This window comes from Hypanus sabinus, chromosome 11 (genome assembly GCF_030144855.1).
Source record: "Hypanus sabinus isolate sHypSab1 chromosome 11, sHypSab1.hap1, whole genome shotgun sequence".
Lineage (NCBI taxonomy): Eukaryota > Metazoa > Chordata > Chondrichthyes > Myliobatiformes > Dasyatidae > Hypanus > Hypanus sabinus.
The window spans coordinates 77,160,478-77,181,121 of NC_082716.1; the positions used below are offsets into that span (position 1 = coordinate 77,160,478).

Sequence of the window (20,644 nt, forward strand, 5' to 3'; positions counted from 1 at the left end):
GCATATGGCTGATAGAGAAATAGAGGGCAATGTACGAGTGAAGATTTAGATTGATCTCAGAATAGGTTAAAAAGTCATCACATCATTATGGGCCCAAGGGCCTGCACTGTGCTGTAACGTCCTGTGTTCTAAATCCTGAACACTACCCAATTTCTGTGTCAAACAGAAATTCTTGAATTGTAGAGCCTCAGCAATGTATGAAATGCTTCATTCACAATTAATATGTAAGGCAGCTCTCTCAACTGATGAGAACCTGAAGCATATTTAAATTACTTTGAACTCCCATTACTTTGATTACATCTTTGCTTAGAATATGAGAGCAACAATTTTCATGGCATTTTTGTATCGCTACTTCTACATGCTGAACACAATTTGCATTTTTTTTTCTTTAATGCCTGCAGATCTATCCTGCACATAGAGATGACTACTACATGTAAAGTTAAGTACTACATGCAGTGTTATAACTAAAATAACAGCAACTGCTGGAAATACTCAGCAGGTCAGACCACTTTTGTGGGAGAAGAAACAGAGTTTACGTTTCATGTCGAAGACCCATTGTCAGAACTTCTCATATCAACTATCAACCATTCGGCTCTTGAAGAAAAGGGAATAACTATGCTCATTTGCCCATCAATTGAGATGTCCCCACAACCAATCATTTCACTTTAAGGATTCTTTATCTCATTATTTCACGTTCTCGTTGTTTATTGCTATTTGTTTATATTTGCATTGGTGCAGTTGTTTTTTGCTGTCTAGTTGATTTTTCATTGACCCTGTTAAAGTTACAATAGATTTGCTGAATATCCACAGGAAAATGAATCTCAGGGTTGTATACATATAATGACATGCCAAAAGTTCAAAGTTTCATTTATTATCAAAGTATTCAACTCTGAAATTCTTCGTCTCCAGGTAGCTATGAAACCAAGAAAGAAAAGGAAGGCATCACTATCATCAATCCCTAAATCCCACCTCCACGCGCAAAAAAACCAAACAAAAATGGAACAAGCACATCAACTCCCAAATCCCTCTTCTCCGCACAAGAAAAAACAATGAACAAAACAAAACAGACATATTGACCTCCAAATCCCACCCCCTACACAAAAAATAAAGAAAGATTGGGCAAAAAATATAATTAACTATAAGACCGAAAAAAAAGTCTACAGTCCAAGTCCATATCCAAAAGTCAGAAAACCTGGATAACATTCTCTGATCACAGCAGCAGGCTCTCCCCTGTCCTGCTGTAGAGTGATCAAAAGGCAGGCAGCCGGTACTCATTCTACTTTTGCCTTGATGTTTCAATCTCCAGTGCTCTTAATGGTGCAGCATGATCGGCAAAATGGAGTCAAACACTGTCTAGCAGCCTGCATGCCATGACATTTGCAAACGCTGCCTCTGTCTCCAGGATTCATCATGGACACTGCAGAAAGCTGAAGCACCCAAGTGATCTACAAGCTTCCGCATTTTCCTTGATGTTTCTATCTCCCTCATCACTTTAATTGGAGAAATGGATATGGACATTGGCCTGCTGCCGTGAGGTTTGCGCAAGCAAAATCCTCTCCCAGAATCCTCTCAGAAAATGCAGAGCACTGGAACAGCCAAACAATCTCCAAACAGCAAACCACAGGCTCCAACCATTCCGGAATCACATCCAAGATGAAAACCAATTGTAAAAGATATAAAAGAAGTTTCATGATTTATCCAGAAGATGTTGCCAAAGGAGCATTGTATGCAGGCGCCATCTTGACTGGAAGTATGTACTTGTGTAATAAAATTTACTTTGAACTTTGATATGCAGACTGATCCATTGAGTATTTCCAGCTGTTTCTGTTCTTATTTTAGAGTTACAGCATGCACACTTTATTTTAATTTTACACATTCTAACTAAAGTCCTTGTTTGCCTTGAAAAGGGACTCTTTGACTATCAAAGTCCAATGGTAGCCTATAGCTATGTTGCTGAGTTTCCTATTTGCGATATCCTACTTGAAGGGAAAGAGGGATTAGAGAAACAAATCATGAAGAGTGGCAGAGAGGGAGACACTGAAACAAAAAAAAGAAACAGCAATGTGAAGACAGAGGGAAAGTGGGTGACAAGTTCTCTGATTACCGCTCTCCAGGCCACAGGATTTAAAATGTTCCATTTAATTAGATGTTGTCTTTGTTCTCTAGCATCTTTAACAGCTACGTGAAAATTATTCTAAAATATTCAGTTTCAACATAGGGCAACACAGTAGCGTAGTGGTTAACACAACTCTTTACAGTACAGGTAGGCTAATTGGTCATTATAGATTGTCCCATGATTAGGCTATGAGTAAATCCAGGGGTGGCTGGGCAAGTGTGGCTCAAAGGGCCAGAAGGTTCCATCTGCATTGTATCGCCAATAAATAAATAAACAAACAAACAAACAGAATGAGAAAAGCAGAACATTTCTAAATATTCTACTTCATTAAAGTAAACAACATCATGGGTACGTTTAATTTTGGCCCTTTGAATTCAAGCGAAGTGCTACTAAGTCAGGTATCACCAAATTCTCTGCTCGCATCTAATAATTTAACATCCTAATCTAAGGTGAAGTTCTCAGTTTGACTAAATTGACATTTCTCTCACTTTGCAGTTTCTCTGAGTAAAATTGTTCATTTGTGTCAAACTATGGTCAGTATTGATCTCTCTGAAACAGACCTGGCTGTGTCATTCAACTATCCCAAAGTTAAAAAGGGCTTTCCTTTCCATCAGACGATGTTGGATTCAGTGCCAGCTCTGTGGGGAAGCACCCAATCTCTCTTGACAACATCTTTAAGAATCTTATTGAAAGTCAAACTTGTGTCCATTGAAAATAAACTTAAATGACACGATAACACATTTTTACTTTACCAAATCTCCTTAATTTGTTCACAAATAGAAAGCATTTTCATTTGTTGCTACTAGTTAATTCTTCTCTGATTTCAAATTTGCTCCCTACATGTAAAATGAATTATTGTGGCAGTCCATTTTTTTATGGGGAGATGATCAATATTGACCAATGTTTAAAGTTATCCAACAATATAGTAATAAAATATGATTACACTTAATAAATTTCATTTGCAAAAATTCGAGTCATAAAATCTGGAAGATTCTGTATTCCAATACTCTTTAGAAACAAATATATGTGCAGAAATCACTGAGATCAAACATGCTACAAAATTAAGATTCAGAATAGTAGTTGTAAGTCCTGCTGATTATGGTAGTTTTCTGATTGTGTAGGCATTAAGGCAATACTGTAACTGTTACTTAACATCTTTTGAGCCGCTTTATCACACTCGCAATATGGACCACCTTTTCACAGTAAAAGCTCAGAAGTCCTGTCATCGATTGACTTTTGTTCCTACAGCAGTGCTCCTTTTTGTGCTGACTTTGGTATTTATTTCTTGAATAATCACATTAGGGCGCTTGGAATACTTAAACGAAATGGCCCTGCGGAGTTTGCGATAATGTTTCAGGTCTTTCTTCTTGATCCTCTTGAAATGAACGATCAATAAACTGAAAGTCAAATTGACAGCAATGCTTGCAGAAAATAGTCCGGGGCCAATGAGGCAAAAGTAAAGGATTTCTTTCAATTTAATTTCGCTTTTCCTGTGACAAAGTGGGAAAAGTTTATCTGCAGCTTCTGTGACAAGGACTCCTTGCAAAGAATCTGGAAATTCACAAGTGACATCAGCAGCATCTGGCAAATATGAAAACAACAACCATCAAATGAAGATTTTGTTATCTGATCCAAAGATCAATACAGGGTGGATTTGAATTCACATTTCACCAAACAAAAAATTCTTGATTTGTTTCTTTGGAAAACAAAAGAGTACTGAAGATTGCTGCATATCATGAAATATGTGACTACAAAGAACATTAAAAATTTCATCCTAAACCAAGCTTGATTTGCACCTGGAAATATTGAAAAGAATATTAATTAGAATTTTAATCAATATAAATTTGATTTGGAACTTCGTATAGTTATATTGCATATATCCAATAGACTGGCAAGCATTAAAAATATAAACACCCATTTGTTAGAAAAATTAACAGCTTCTCTAATACTCTTCAATTAGGATTTTGCAACTATACCCAGGATGCTCCACACATGACTTTAATCAATTCTATGGTTAATGTTAGAAACATTAGTTTCAACAAAAGGTCTCACTATTGCGATCTTGGTACAGGTTATCGAATCTTGTTTGCCATCTTCATTCATAGACTGCGGTACGAGTCTTATCTGAAAGGCTCCAGCATTAATGTTCAACTTCTCTGCACAGTCATTTCTGAAGGTAAATGCCTAAAGCGTAAAGTGTGGCCTAATTTGTTTGGGCAATTTAATGTCACTTCAGACCCTCCAAATCATATGAGTCACCACCAAACTATCCATTTATTCCCTTTCAAGCCAAATAGTCTTCACATTAGAACACAGCTGACTGTTATGACCTCGCCACTTATCTCACTCTAGCTGACAAACTGTGGCCAATCTGCTTCAAAAACTTCAGTTGTCTTAGTTTCAACAACTCACTGAGGAAAGGGAGCCAGATCCCTGCTCTTCTTGTGTGAAGGAGCACAGCATCACAGCTACAATGCCTGTGCGTCAGACAGAGTGGTCAGCAGCACTGGGGCTCCACAGGGGACTGTCTTGTCTCCCTTTCTCTTCACCATCTACACCTCGGACTTCAACTACAACGCAGAGTCTTGCCATCTTCAGAAGTTTTCTGATGACTCTGCCATAGTTGGATGCATCAGCAAGGGAGATGAGGCTGAGTACAGGGCTACGGTGGGAAACTTTGTCACATGGTGCGAGCAGAATCACCTAATGTGAAAAAGACTAAGGAGCTGGTGGTGGACCTGAAGAGGGCTAAGGCACTGGTGACCCCTGTTTCCATCCAAGGGGTCAGTGTGGACATAGTGGAGGATTACAAATACCTGGGGATATGAATGGACAATAAACTGGACTGGTCAAAGAACACTGAGGCTGTCTACAAGAAGGGTCAGGGCTGTCTCTATTTCCTGAGGAGACTGAAGTCCTTTTAACATCTGCCGGATGATGCTGAGGATGTTCTACGAGTCTGTGGTGGCCAGTGATATCATGTTTGCTGTTGTGTGCTGGGGCAGCAGGCTGAGGGTAGCAGACACCAACAGAATCAACAAACTCATTCGTAAGGCCAGTGATGCTGTGGGGGTGGAACTGGACTCTCTGACGGTGGTGTCTGAAAAGAGGATGCTGTCCAAGTTGCATGCCATCTTGGACAATGTCTCCCATCCACTCCATAATGTACTGGTTAGGCACAGGAGTACATTCAGCCAGAGACTCATTCCACCAAGATATAACACTGAGCGACATAGGAAGTCATTCCTACCTGTGGCCATCAAACTTTACATCTCCTCCCTTGGAGTGTCAGACACCCTGAGCCAATAGGCTGGTCCTTGGCTTATTTCCACTTGGCATACTTAACATTATTATTTAATTATTTATGGTTTTATATTGTTATATTTCTACACTATTCTTGGTTGGTGCAGCTGTAACAAAACCCAATTTCCCTCGGGATCTATAAAGTATGTCTGTCTGTCTGGTAATTGGCTCCATGCTTGACCTAGCCTTCCAGCTGAAAGATCTTCTCTCCAGCTACATTATCCATTTCTTTGATCAACAGTACTGAATATTCTGTAGTCTATACTCAAGGGAATAGATGCATGGCCTAACCCAGCTTTAAATTCTGTAACTACAATTTAATTTCAAACTGAAATTGCAATTGATTCCACCTGTTAAGAAATGTGTTTGGACATCAGATGAGAATCAAATTCTGTTCTTATGTTTCCCCTCTGCACAGTAAAATAGTTTATTAATATCCATGCGGTGAATGCTATTTGACAGAGTAGTGAACTTTTGTTGACATCAGAGAAACCAGACCCCAACCTCATTTAGCAGTAATGGAAGAAGAAACAAGACAGGCACCACATCACGTATTAAGTTTAAACTTGGAGCATAATGCATATATGCCTTACCTAGTGATCAAGTGTTTAACATGTAACATGACTGAAAGATGAATAGTTGTTGTAGTTGATATTAAAATACATCTTAATTCTGACTGGATATTAAAGGTGCCGTCGTAGTGCTGGGGTTTGTTATAATTAGCATTAATATATTTTAATTTTATTTTTATCGTTAATATCATTCATATTCATTTCCACAACAACTTAATTTAGAGCAAACATAAATAATTTGAAATGTACAGGCGAAGGTATTGATTAAGCAAGCCCTTTACACGTTCGTTCGTTTCGGAATACAAATTTAAAATGAACTTAAGGTGGGTTTAAGCACGATATGGACGCATTTTCGATATCCTACGATGCATTCTGAAATAATTGAGCTTTAAATAGATTTGATTTCACCCAGAAGTGAAGAACAGCTGAAAATGTACCTGGAATAATTCTTCTGTGTCTTCTCATCCAGCTTATTAAGCATTCCGTATTGCAGTTGCACATCCATGGGTTTCCAGCAAGACGCACAGACCTCAGGTGTGGAAGCGCTGCGAGTAGATTGACATCAATGAGTGTTAGACTATTTCCGCTTATGTCAATTTCTTGCAGTTTCATGTTTGTTGAGAGGGCCCGCTTGTCGAAGAAGATCAGCTCGTTGTTGCTGCTCACTTTCAGCACTACTAAGTTGGTCAGGTATTTGAAAGTGAAGTGGGCGATCCTCCGCAAGTGGTTGCGGCTCAGATCCAGGTACACCAGCATCTGCATGTTGAGGAAGGAGCTTTGCGAGATCTCCGTCAGGGAGTTGTTACTGATGTCCAGGTACACCAGGCCGCCCAGGTAGTTGAGGTGGGCAGTGGGGAGGCTGGAAATGTTATTGTTGGAAATAATCAGTTGCTTGGTGTTGAGTGGGATGTCTGTTGGGAACTGTTGGAGTTGGGCCCCCGTGCAGTTCATTTGAAACGGGCTGCAACTGCATCCGCGAGGGCAGCCAGCAACCCGAAACACTTTGGCAATAAAAATGATACACAACAGTCTTAACGTCCTTACAGTGAAAGACACATCCATACTCCGGTTATCGAGGGAAGATCTTTCATCCGAATATTTCTACCCAGAACATCTCCATCGCGCGAAATTCGGTTGTGTTTGCCTGCGGTCTTGAAAAAAGTTGGAGGATCAAGCGCCACTGTGATCCATAGTCACGCTGTGTGCAATCGGTGCAGAAAGCGTAGGGCAATGAAGATCACAGAGAGTTTGTTTATTGGTCAGTTGGTTGTGCATCTGGTCCCCCTGTACGCTCTGGCTTTCGGGAGCTCACACATCAGGAGAGATATTATAACCTAAACTGGGAACGGTGAAATAAAGGCTGTGGATGAGTTGGTGGCATGTTACCGTTCAGCTGTGCCGCAATGCAACCCAGAAGACACTTTCATTTCCTTGTCGTGCGCTATTTTTAGATTTTGGATTATTTATTTACTATGTGCTTGAACGCCTACCCGCGCTATCATAATCCCTTAACCAGTCCACTAAGAACGGGTAAATTATTAACGGGTACAGATTGTTTTATGTGTAGCTTTTCGTTTCGGCGTCACTTTTAATAAATCCATTAAAGTGGAATTCAGTTCCGCCACGAATGCTTTAACCAGAGCACATTGTTTGTATTTTGGGGTTTCAGATAAGGAGATGACATTTCACACTAGTGAAAGCCAAACCAAACATCACCGACATATGAAATATTAAGGACTGGTTATGAGGCTGGTTGGCGCACCCCACCCAACTCTTATGTAAGAAATAACAACCATGTTTCTAGGAGTTGCATTGCGCAAGCTTCAAACACAAATATTCTTTTACCCAATTCCTAGCTTTGATATCCCAGGAAGATTTCAGCTATTCAAATCGAGGCAGAAATTGTTGGGAAAAGCCGCTAAATTTTCAAGATAATATTTATAATTAAATACTTACCAGAAACTTGCCTTCTTTTTAAACTGACTGTTGTTTAAGGTAGGTAGAAAAGTACCTTGAAACCCTAAAACCTTTCATCATTCAGCTAAATCATAACTGATCAGTGTTGAACCCAATTACTCAACAGAGTTGAGGGTTCAGTCCAGTTATCATCCCCTTCAGTCAATGTCCAATGGTAGGGGCATGAGTCTGATTAATTTAATTACCATTCAAAAAAAGAATATTAGAGAATTTAAAGAGCTTGAAAGATGATAAATCCAAAGTATCTGATGTGATTTCACTCCTGGTAGATAGCCAGCATTGCTGCTGGAAGTTCTGAATTTCAAGGGAGGGAAAGTTTTGGTCCAGTTGTAATAATTTTACCTTTTCTCCACCAATAGTCAACAACTGAAGAATGCATACGGAATGTTGGAGATTTTTGGAGCCATACCTCAACTGGGCATCAGCTATCAGAGGGAAGGGGACATATTATTTTCTTTAATTCGGAATGGGAGATGAAATTTGACATCATTGCCCCTCTCCATTTAAATGTCAAGAAAAGTCAGAAACTGGGAGTCTGATCACTTTGTGCAACAGCCTCACCAGGAAAAGGGTCATGTAATTTTTTTTTTCACTCAGGAGCAAAGTCCTGATGCTCAGCTCATTCAGTCACCCTGAGAAATTCCACTTTTGCAGAAAGAAAACTGTGTACCTTATTTTGTACGAGCAGTGGCAATGGAACAAGCACCTGAGAAATGGAGACTATGAGGTGCCAACTTAATTTCTTTCCATAATCCATATTGGCTCAACTCAACCCTACTATTCTTCAGGATGATCCATGTGGCATCTTTATTTAGAGTCCAGCAATTTCCTTAACATTGACATTAGGTCGACAGGTCAGTGGTTGCCTGATTTCTCTCTCATCCCCTGTTCTAACAAGTGAGTACAAATTTGCTACCCTCTAATCCACAGTTACATTGCTGAATCTGTAGAACTTTGGAAGATGATTACCAGAGCATGCACTAACTCTACAAACTCCTACTTCTCCACCTTTAAACATACTGTATGTACCCTCCTTATTCTTGTGTTTTCTAACCTGTTCCCTAGATGTCTTTTTGCTCTAGATGTGTGTATAGAATGCCTTCAGATTCACTTTAATCCTGTTTGCCAAGGAGTTTTCATAGCCATTCCTGTCTTTCCTAAGTTCTTCTTGAGTTCTTTTCTGGCATTTTTATAATTCTCAAGGACATGATATGATTTTATCTTCTTATAACTTACATTTACTTTCTTTTCTTTAAATTCACCACCTCTTTCAACATCCAAGCTGATCCCAATTTACTCACCCTAGTTCATGCCTAATACTCCCATAATTCACCCTACTCCAACTTAATGTTCTCCCACAAAGTCCATACTTATCCTTACCTACACCTATTTTAAAACATAAGGAGTTGTGAATCACTATTCCCTCACAGTTCTCCCATTGAAAGGCCAGTCAACTGGCCAGGCTCATTAACCAATACCAGGTCCAGTATGGCCGCTCCTCTTGTTGGACTGTCTACATATTGATTTACGAAACCTTCTTGGATGCACCTAACAAATTCTACCCCATCTAAACCTCTTGCATTGTGTTGACCAAGTGGTTAAGGCTTTGGTCTGGCAATCTGAAGGTTGTTAGTTCGAGCCTGAGCAGAGGCAGCGTGTGTGTTTTTAAACAAGGCACTTAACCACACACTGCTCCTGAACGTTTATAGCCCAGTGGCGGTGGTTGGTGCAGTATGGACAAGACAAGACATTAAGGAGGTCCCAGTGTATGTTAGGGAAGTTGAAGTCACCAACCATAACAACAGTTTTGTTTTCACAACTTTTCCTAATCTGCTTACATTATCTTTTCCTCCATATCCCAGTTAGTATTGGAGGGTCTGTAATACAGTCCCCTCAAATTGATCGCAGCTTTCTTATCTTTGAATTATACCCATATCAATTCAATGGGTGAGCCCTCCATTGTGACCCCTGAGTGTAGCTGTGATACTGTCCCTGATTAAAAGCACAACTTCCCAACCCTGCCCCCCCCCCACACACACACACACACTTTTTACCTTCTTTTCTATCCTTTCTAAAACATGGAAACCCTGGAACATTAAACATCCATTCCTGTCCTTCTTTCAACTAAGTCTCTGTTATGGCCACAACATTGTAGTTCATGTACTGCTCCTTACTAAGTTCATCACCCTTACCCAAAATGCTCCAGATCATTGTATCTATTACCTTAATGCTGCCTAATCTTACTGATCATGACATCTACTTTCCTCTCAATCCACTTCCTGATGGGTGCTTTGGTACCCACCCGATTGCCAAGCTCAGTTAAACCCTCCTGTGAACCTCCTCGGCAGGACATTGGTTTGCCTCAAGTTAAACCACAAGATGCAGGAGCAGATTTAGGCTGTAAGTACCATTGAGTCTGCTCTGCCGTTTAGTCATGCCTGATTTATCTCAACGCCATTCTCCTGCCTTCTCCCAATCACCTTTGACACCCTTCCAATCAAGAATCAGGTGCAAGGGTCAAGGACATCTCAGCTCAAATCAATAGCATTCTTAAGTAGGAGGCTGAGCAGCCAGAGGTTGTGGTCCATGTTGGCCCAACAACATAGGTAGGAAGGGTAATGAGGTCCTGCAAAGTGAATTAACTTAAGTGCTAAGTTAAGGGCAGGACATCCAGGGTTATTTTGTCAGGATTGCTACCCATGGCATGCACAAGAGAGGCCAGAAATAGGTAGATAATACAGTTTGACACATGGGTAAGGAGATGATGCAAGAGGGAGGGCTTCGGGTTTTTGGATAATTGCATTGTCTTCCAGTGAAGGTGGGAACTGTAAAGGCAAGATGGTTTGCACCTGAACTGGAAGGGGGTCTAATGTTCTTACAGGGAAGTTGCTAGCACTGCTCCAGGGGCTTAAACCTTGAGTTTTGGTGGTGGGGGGGGGGTGTGGGACTAGAATGGCAGGACAACTAGTGGGGGTGTTGTAGGGAAAGATGTCCTTAAGTTACAAAGCAGGAATTGAAAGGTTGAACATGGTATGAATAATGTTCTCAGTGCATCTGTTTCAATGCATGAAGTAATGTAGGTAAGGTAGACAGGCTTAGAGCATGGATTAGCATGTAGAATTATGACATTACAGCCATTATTGAGACTTGGTTGTAGGCGGGGCAGGACTGGCAACTCCATGTTCCAAGGTTCCGTTGTTTTACACTTGATAGAACAGGAGGGATTAAAGGGGAAAGAGGTGGCATCATTAATCAGGGAAAATGTCATGACTGTGCTCTGACAGGGCAAACAGGAGGGCTTATCTACTTAAATTATATGTGTGGAACTGAGGAATAAGAAAGTGATGACAATGTTAATGGTATTATATCATAGCCCACTCAACAGTCAATGGGATTTAGAGAAGGAAATTTGAAGAGATGATAGACTGTTGCAAGAAACTTAAGGTTGTAAACGTAGGTGATTTAACTTTCCACATATTGACCAGGATGCCCATATTGCAAAAGGGCTGTATGGGATAGTTTGTCAAATGAGTTATCAAGAAAATTGATGAAAGAAAGGGAGTAGATGCTGCCTACTTCAGCAAGGCCTTTGACAAGGTCCTGCACGGGGTGTTGGCCCAGAAGGTTCAGTCGCTTGACATTCAAGATGAGGTAGGATTTAAATCCAATTTAGGATTTGACGTTGGCTTTGTGGGATGATCCAGAGAGTGGTAGAGGATGGCTGTCATTCTGACTGCAGACCTGTGGTTATTGGTGTGCAGGGATCAATGCTGGGTCCGTTGTTTTTCACCTATATCAATGATCTGGATGAAAATGTGGTCAGCTGGATCAGCAAGTTTGCTGATGACACGAAGACTGGGGGCGTAGTGGATGGCGAGAAAGGCTTGCCTTTGATATGGGTATAAAGTTTGCAGTGGGATCTGTAAAAGTGGCATCACAGGTAGACATGGTCACAAAGAGAACTTTTGACACATTGGCCTTCACAAATCAAAGTATTGAGCACAACAATTGAAGTTGTAAAAGATGTTGGTGAAGCCTTAATTGGAATATTGTGTGCAGCTCTGGTCATCTAACTACAGGAAAGATATCAATAAGATTGAAAGAGTACAGAGAAAATTTACAAAGATATTGCCAGGACTTGATGACTTGAGTTTGAGGGAAAGATTGAATAGAATAGGAATTTATTCAAGGAGTCTGGGAGAATGAAGGGAAATTTGACAGAGATATACAAAATTATGAGGTATAGATAGGGTTGGGTGAGATTAGAACTGGAGGTCTTGGTGAAAAGTGAAATACTTAAGGGTAACATGAGGGGGAACTTCTTCACCCAGAGGATGGTGCAAGTGTAGAAAGATCTGCCTTGCAGAACTGTTGGATGTGGGTTTAATTTTGCCATTTAACTGAAGTTTGGATAAGTACTGTACATGTATGGTCAGGTGCAGGTCAACAGAATTAGGCAGAATAATAATTTGGCATGGACTAGATGGGTTGAAGGACCTGTTTCTGTGCTGTAGTGTTCTATGACTGTATGACCTCTTCCACCCTATAACCTATGTCATTGGTGCCAATGTGCACCACGACATCTTGCTGCTCACCCTCCCCCTTCAGACCATTCTGCAACTACTCCGAGGCATTCTCGACCATGACAACTATTCTGCACAGTCTGTCCCCCTAACTAATGAATCTCCTGTCACTATTGACATTGACATCATATCCACATTGAAATGCATTATCTTCAATCTGAATATTAAATTCTATCATATTAGATCCCTCGTTCCTAAATGCCCAAGATATCAAAATCATTAATTAACCATTTCTCTTTGCATAAAACAAGATCTGAATAGCTTTTCCACTAGTTGGTTCCACATCATATTAATTTGCAAAGGTATCTGAAATATATTCTATGAATCCCTCTTTTAGCTTCTCACAGCAATCTCGCTTTCCCCAGTCTGTCCATATGTTAAAATGTCCACTAATTTCCTCTACTCTCCTACTTTATGTTGTGTCCAATGTTGCAAATATTAATTGGTCACCTATAAATAATTTCTACCAATTGTTTCTACTCTTTGTTATTTACTTAGCTCAACTCTAATTTATTTTTAGTTCTACATCATGATCTGTCAAATCAAGGTAATATCTCACCACAGCTTAGATCTCCTCCCTTATTAATATTGATACTGCATAACATTTTGTTTCCACACTTCTCTCCTATCAGTTCCTTTCTCTCCAGCCCTTTACCTTTCCTACCCACCTGGCTCCACCTATCACCTCCTTCCCCTCCTCCCACTTTTTTATTCTGGTGTCTCCCCCACCCCTTGCTTTCTAGTCCTAATGAAGGCTCTCGGCCCAAGAAGTCAACTGTTTACTCTTTTCCATGGATGCTCCCTGACCTGCAGAGTTCCTCCAGCATTTTGTGGGTGGTGCTAACCATTTTGTTTGCATGTCATAAATGTTGAATATCATGGAATGTTTAATACCCAGCTTTAATCATCCTCCATCCTTAATGGCAATTTGATCATATGATTTTACTTGCTTTTTCATGTTAATTATGTGTGGCATAATGTGCTTCAATAATCCAGGCCTAACCTTAGCCTCCAAGTCTGTGTAGTGCTTGCACTTCCATCTGCATGGGGTTTCTCCACAATACCTTAGTTTACCACAAATCCTAATGATGTGCAGCTTGATGTGTTAATTGACTGCTGCAAACTCCCATGGTTGGATGACTGATGCATGAATCGCAGTGTTGATGGAAAGCATATGAGAGGAAACAGGACACAGACAATAAATGAGGGAATAGCATTGACGTAGTTGTTCTGAGATTTGGCATTGATTCGATGTAACAAATGGCCTCCTATGCTTTAAGGAATTATTTAAATGTAATTTGCCTTGTTGTGAATCTTGTGAGCATTCAGATGCAGTGCATTTAATTCCATTGCTACTTTTTTGTTTGTATTTTCTCTCCCTCCACATGCTTTACTCTTTGACTTTACTTTTGTTGTCTCATTACAGTCTATTTTCATCTCCCTGTTCATTTCCATCCTTCCAGATTTCAAGGTTCCCTTTCCTTTGTCAAGCTAATTGAGGCCTCCCCTCCTGATCAAGAAAATCCCTTCCTCAGGGATATCCGTGCTGGCTCTGCAGGTAAGACCCACCTGGATTGTCCAATTACCACTACCCCAGAACATTTCCAATATCTTAGCTCACTCTGTTACACTATCTCGCCAGCCACACATTTACCTGCTCTAAACTCTAATTTCTAATTTCTAATTTCTTCATTATCATACTTATCATCCTCTCCCCTCTCTCCCTAATCTCAGGGCAACATGAGCCACAACTTCTGGTTATTCACCTTACATTTTCCAGATGGTCTGCAGGCATTCAGTGACTTTGAAACTAGAAGACAACACACGATCCATTGCCACAGAAAGACATTTAATCCTTCTAGACATTTAATCTTTGATCAATTATATTTCTCCCACTCTTCTTCCTGTTCTCCTCTGCAATAATAATTGTGACTTACAAAGGTTTTAATCAGACCTCACAATCCATTTCACATTATTGTCTGCCTGCACTGCACTTTCTCTGGAAGTACAGCAAATTATTGTACATTCTGATGTTGTTTTCCTTTATTTTGTCTCAGTGCACTGTAATAAGGAATTGATCTCCATGAACGGTTTGCAAGACAAATTTTTCCCTGGATCTCGGCATATGTGACAATATAAGCTAATTTGCCTTAAAATGTTATTGGAACAAAAAGGAATGTTTTTTGAAATGTCAACCAATAATTCAGCTTTAGTAGAGTGGCAGTGATAACAGATCTCATGCTTTTATGATCAGCGAAGCATAGAGACTGTTTCTAAGTTGACCTCAATGGAGTAAGTTTTGTCAGAATCCACTGAACTTTAGTTTGAAGGGCTTGTCAGATGAGGAGCATTTGAGGGCTCTAGGCCTGTATTCATTAGAATTCAGAAGAATGAGAGGTGACCTCATTGAAACCTATCAAAAGGTGAAAGACCTTGATAGAGTGAATGTGGATAGTTTCCTGTGGTGGGAGAGTCTAACCTCAAAATAGAGGGGTGTCCTTTTAGAATGGAGATGCAGAGGAATTTCTTTAGTCAGAATGTGATGAATATGTGGACTTCATTGGTATAGGTGGCTGTAGAGGCCAAGTCTTTATGTATATTTAATGCAGAGGTTGATAAATGCTTGATTAGTCAGGGCATGAAGGGATACGGGGAGAAGGCAGGAGACAGGCTGAGAGGAAAATTGCATCAGCCATGATGGAGTGGTGGAGCAGACTTGGTGGGCCAAATGGCTTAATTCTGCTCCTATATCTTATGGTCTTTAAGGATATTAATCTAGTGGGCCAATTTAGTTATGATCAGAGGTGGTACTGCTCCTGTACTCCCATACTGCTCTCCTAAAATATGCTTCCAATTGTGATATGCACTTGAAAGAAAATGTCAGCTGATATCAGGTGAAAAATGTGAATTTTATGGGGGTTAGCTAAAGAAGCTTGAACAATCTTGTCAAATATTTATTTGCTTTTGACACCAAAACGTTTTTGAACAAGCCTATGACTAGCTGATGATTAATATGGATGTAGCACCTTGGCACTATTTACTTTGTGACAAATGAGCTTACTCTGTCAATTCATGTCTCTTCTGGTGCATGGGTGAAATTATGATCATCATTGTATTTTTCTCCTATCTTCAAATAGGGAAAGCACAATCCTGTTGATAAAATATCCCATTCAGGACTATATAGCATCATAAATAGCCACTGTATTTCAGTGGAACATCGCTGTTCTTGCCAGTTCAGGGTGCTGAATGTTTTGTAAGTGCTTGACTTTAAACTGGATTGAATTTTTGTGGCCCTAAGACTGAACATCCATTTTATGTTGCCCTGGTGTCATATTCCACATGAGTTGAGGTTACCAAATAAGAAATAGTACCAAAGCCTAAAATTTAATCTGTAAACCATTTCTGAATGGTTTTTTTTAATGAAATGGTTAATGAATGACTTTAAGGCCAGAATTTATTTCTGTCCCTTGTAGGCAATTCTAGAAGGCAATTCTAGATTTAGTGTTGTGCAATGAACCAGATTTGATCAGAGACCTCGAGGTAAAGGAACCATTAGGAGATAGTGACCATAATATGATATGTTTTAACCTACAATTTGAGAAGGAGAAGGGAAAATCGTATGTGTCAGTATTACAGTTGAACAAAGGGAACTATGGAGCTATGAGGGAGCAGCTGGCCAAAGTTCAATGGAACAATACCCTAGCAGGGAAGACAGTGGAACAAAAATGGCAGGTATTTCTGGGAATAATGCAGAAGGTGCAGGATCAGTTCATTCCAAAGAGGAAGAAAGATCCTAAGGGGAGTAAGGCTGACAAGGGAAGTAAAGGGCAGTATAAAAATAAAGGAGAAGAAGTATAACATAGCAAAGATGAGCAGGAAACTGGAGGACTGGGAAGCTTTTAAAGAGCAACAGGAGATAACAAAAAAGGCAATACTCCAAGAAAAACTGAGGTACAAAGGTAAACTAGCCAAGACTATAAAGGAGGATAGTAAAAGCTTCTTTAGGTATGTGAATAGCAAAAAAATAGTTAAGACCAAAATTGGGCCATTGAAGACAGAAACGGGTGAATTTATTATGGGGAACAAGGAAATGGCAGATGAGTTGAACAGGTACTTTGGATCTGTTTTCACTAGGGAAGACACAAACAATCTCCCAGATGTAATAGTGGCCAAAGTAACTAAGGTAAAGAAACTGAAGGAAATTTATATTAGGCAAGAAACAGTGTTGGATAGACTGTTGAGTCTGAAGGCTGATAAGTCCCTGGGACCTGATGGTCTGCATCCCAGGGTACTTAAAGAGGTGGCTCTAGAAATCGTGGATGCATTGGTAATCATTTTCCAATGTTCTATAGATTTAGGAACAGTTCCTGCTGATTGGAGGGTGGCTAATGTTGTCCCACTTTTCAAGAAAGGAGGGAGAGAGAAAACAGGGAATTATAGACCAGTTAGCCTGACGTCAGTGGTGGGAAAGATGCTGGAGTCAATTATAAAAGAGGAAATTACAACAAATTTGGATAGCAGTAGAAAGATCAGTCTGAGTCAACATGGATTTATGAAGGGAAAATCATGCTTGACTAATCTTCTGAAGTTTTTTGAGGGTGCAACTATGAAAATGGACAAGGGAGAGCCAGTGGATGTAGTGTACCTGGACTTCCAGAAAGCTTTTGATAAAGTCCCACATAGGAGGTTAGTGGGCAAAATTAGGGCACATGGTATTGGGGGCAGAGTACTGACATGGATTAAAAATTGGCTGGCTGACAGGAAACAAAGAGTAGCGATTAATGGGTCCCTTTCGGAATGGCAGGCTGTGACCAGTGGGGTACCGCAAGGTTCGGTGCTGGGATTGCAGCTGTTTACAATATACATTAGTGATTTAGCTGAAGGGATTAAAAGTAACATTAGCAAATTTGCTGATGACACAAAGCTGGGTGGCAGTGTGAAATGTCAGGAGGATGTTATGAGAATGCAGGGTGACTTGGACAGGTTGGGTGAGTGGGCAAATGTATAGCAGATGCAGTTTAATGTGGATAAATGTGAGGTTATCCACTTTGGTGGCAAGAATAGGAAGGCAGATTACTATCTAAATGGAGTCAAGTTAGGAAAAGGGGAAGTACAACAAGATCTAGGTGTTCTTGTACATCAGTCAATGAAAGGAAGCATGCAGGTACAGCAGGCAGTGAAGAAAGCTAATGGCATGCTGGCTTTTATAACAAGAGGAATTGAGTATAGGAGTAAAGAGGTCCTTCTGCAGCTGTACAGGGCCCTGGTGAGACCCCACCTGGAGTATTGTGTGCAGTTTTGGTCTCCAAATTTGAGGAAGAACATTCTTGCTTTTGAGGGAGTGCAGCGTAGGTTCATAAGGTTAATTCCCGGAATGGCGGGACTTATCATATGTTGAAAGATTGGAGTGACTGGGCTTGTATACACTGGGATTTAGAAGGATGAGAGGGGATCTGATTGAAACATATAAGATTATTAAGGGATTGGACATGCTGGAGGCAGGAAGCATGTTCCCACTGATGGGTGAGTCCAGAACTAGAGGCCACAGTTTAAGAATAAGGGGTAGGCCATTTAGAACTGAGATGCAGAAAAACTTTTTCACCCAGAGAGTGGTGGATATGTGGAATGCTCTGCGCCAGAAGGCAGTGGAGGCCAAGTCTCTGGATGCATTCAAGAGACAGTTAGATAGAGCTCTTATAGATAGCGGGGTCAAGAGATTTGGGGAGAGGGCAGGAATGGGGTACTGATTGTGTGTGATCAGCCATGATCACAGTGAATGGCAGTGCTGGCTAGAAGGGCCGAATGGCCTACTCCTGCGCCTACTGTCTATTGTCTATTGTCGCCCCTGAACTGACTTGGCATTCATTGGTGGGTACATAAATTACATATAAGCTAAACCAAGTCAAGTTAGCAGATGTCTTTCCCTGAAGGGATTAGTGTCCTGGGTATGCTTGTATAGCAATCTATCTTGTTACCATCTCTGATACTATCTTTTTATTCCTCAGCCTCTCATTATGAACTCCATGAGGAGTCCAATGCTAGAGTGTGGTCAAAGCTAATGTTGCAACGCTATATACAAACCTAGTCACTATTGATAAACCTCAGTATAGCAACTTTGACCACTTTGCACTAAAACAGACTCTCAATTTTTTTATTCTAATTGTGTCCGTTCTTGCATTTTTAAAAATGTATGTTGTTAATTTATGCTTTAGTTGTCAATATTGTATATCTGATGTTATGTGCCTGTATTTACTTGAGGTAATCAAACCCTCGGCATTCCATGTTTTTCACAAAGGTGCTTGCAATCAGACTTCACTATGGATACCACAGTAAATAGTCTGCATAAGTAGAAAGTCAGTGCTTTCTCAAAATTGGCAGCTCGTTGCCACAGGGTGATGCAGTAGGATTTATCTCGGTACAACGGTGTGTTCACTTCCTGTTTTTCCAGTAAAGAAGCTTTCCCCAGGCGTCTGAGCAAAAGGCTCTCACATTCTCGTTAAAAGGAAGCACGATACTGGTATTCCTTAACCAATCTCAGTAAATGTCCTTCCATTTTATGAGGATGTGAGAGGGTTTTTTTTGCTGTTCTCCGAGGAGAACTCACTTGCTCTTTCAGCCCTCCTGTGGATCTTTTAAGTTCCTATAGAAGGTTTGAATGGGCTTCAGGTTAACACTTGTCCAGACATAAACAACTGTGATAAAAGTGTATTTCTCACTCACTATGTAACACTGGGCTCAGTTATTCCTAGTGTTATACTGCTTTATTGCTATAGGAATTTTTCTTGTTTGAACGGTATCCTCCCGTTTGAGCTCTTATCCTCAGTTACTGTTTGAACATTATTAAGCTAGTTTGAAAGTTAATATTTTAATAAAATGAGATCAGCCTAGTCATTTCTTAAGTCTGATATCTGCATCTTACATGCAAAACTATCCTAAAAATCCAACTACTGAACATGAAGACAGCTACCTCTAGTTGAAAGATGATTTTCTCACTACAACTGTAATCTGTTCCAGCAAATTTTTGGATTGTGAACTATTTTCAGCATATTAGTTGAATTAAAGACAATATTATAAATCTCACCTGCAGAAGAGTCACCAGTGTTCTCCTTTTGGTCTTGTGGTACATTCAGTGTTATCCTAGCATTGCCATTAAGTTAAACCAATTAAAATAGATACAGTCAGCACCTCCGAGAATCTGTCCATTCAAGAAATCCAACTTTATAACATTGGAACTGAAACCACATATTCTCATATGAGTGATTGGATTACTGTCGAGTCTTCAGTGCAGCTATCTCTTTTCCAACAGCTCAGCTAGGTGCAAATAAAAATGAAACAAGAATTATCATTACACACGTTAAAAAAAGGAGGGTGCCTTTATAAAGCTTGAGTTTTACTGGAAATATACTGATGGGGTGGAGCCTAACTTTAAATTATTGCTATCGCTGACACGTTGTTAGTCCACATTTTTATGTAAAGTCACATTTGTAAGTATACAAAGGGAGTGAGTTATGGAACAAAATCACATTGATGCAAGATTAAGTTCTGTAGAAGAAGAAACACAAATAACCCTCACAACAAATATTCACAAAACATGGATTGTTCTCGATCTCCTGTGTGCAGAAAAGGGTTCTGCTTGTTCCATGTGGTGCTCTTCACAATTCTGTTTTTTTTTCAGAAACAATGTAAGCATTCCTGCATGTAGGCTGAGCACAACGTATTTTATGGCTTACAGCAATTGCAGCTATCAGACTATAGTGAAGCTCCAGACAGAACAAAAGTGAAATTCAGCAGTAGATTTTTTTTCCCCAAGTCTTGAACTGTAAGCTGTTCTTCACAGCTTTAGGTGATCTCAACTCTTATGCAGTGTAAATTAAGGAAATGCTACTGTATATTTCATCAATGCCTAACCCCAGTTCCAGCTCCAAGAACAATTTAACTTATAATTTCAATCACTACAAGGAAGAATTGTAAATTGGTTCGGGTTGCACCCCACTAAAATGTATTCGGCCCCAAAAAGGGTATTCTAGGCATCTCCCCTTTGGTTCTCTTGGGCCATTGGGCTCTGTGAGGGTTTAAAGGGTCCCTGAGTGACT

General features: G+C 40.1%; 1 protein-coding gene across 2 annotated transcripts; it reads right to left on the bottom strand.

The window, feature by feature from the left end:
• Window positions 1–2,841: 2,841 nt before the first annotated feature.
• LOC132402135 (leucine-rich repeat-containing protein 52-like) lies at window positions 2,842–19,759 on the bottom strand. Of its 2 annotated transcripts, none has more exons than XM_059984757.1 (3): window positions 19,633–19,759; window positions 6,429–7,330; window positions 2,842–3,697 (listed from the first exon to the last, which is right to left on the bottom strand). In XM_059984757.1, the coding sequence occupies exons 2-3, from the start codon at window positions 7,051–7,053 to the stop codon at window positions 3,339–3,341; spliced, it is 984 nt and encodes a 327-aa protein (XP_059840740.1). In that variant the 5' UTR covers window positions 7,054–7,330; window positions 19,633–19,759; the 3' UTR covers window positions 2,842–3,338. The 2 variants fall into 2 exon arrangements, with proteins under 2 accessions (XP_059840740.1, XP_059840742.1); XM_059984759.1 differs by lacking the exon at window positions 19,633–19,759 and adding an exon at window positions 7,948–8,031.
• Window positions 19,760–20,644: the final 885 nt, after the last annotated feature.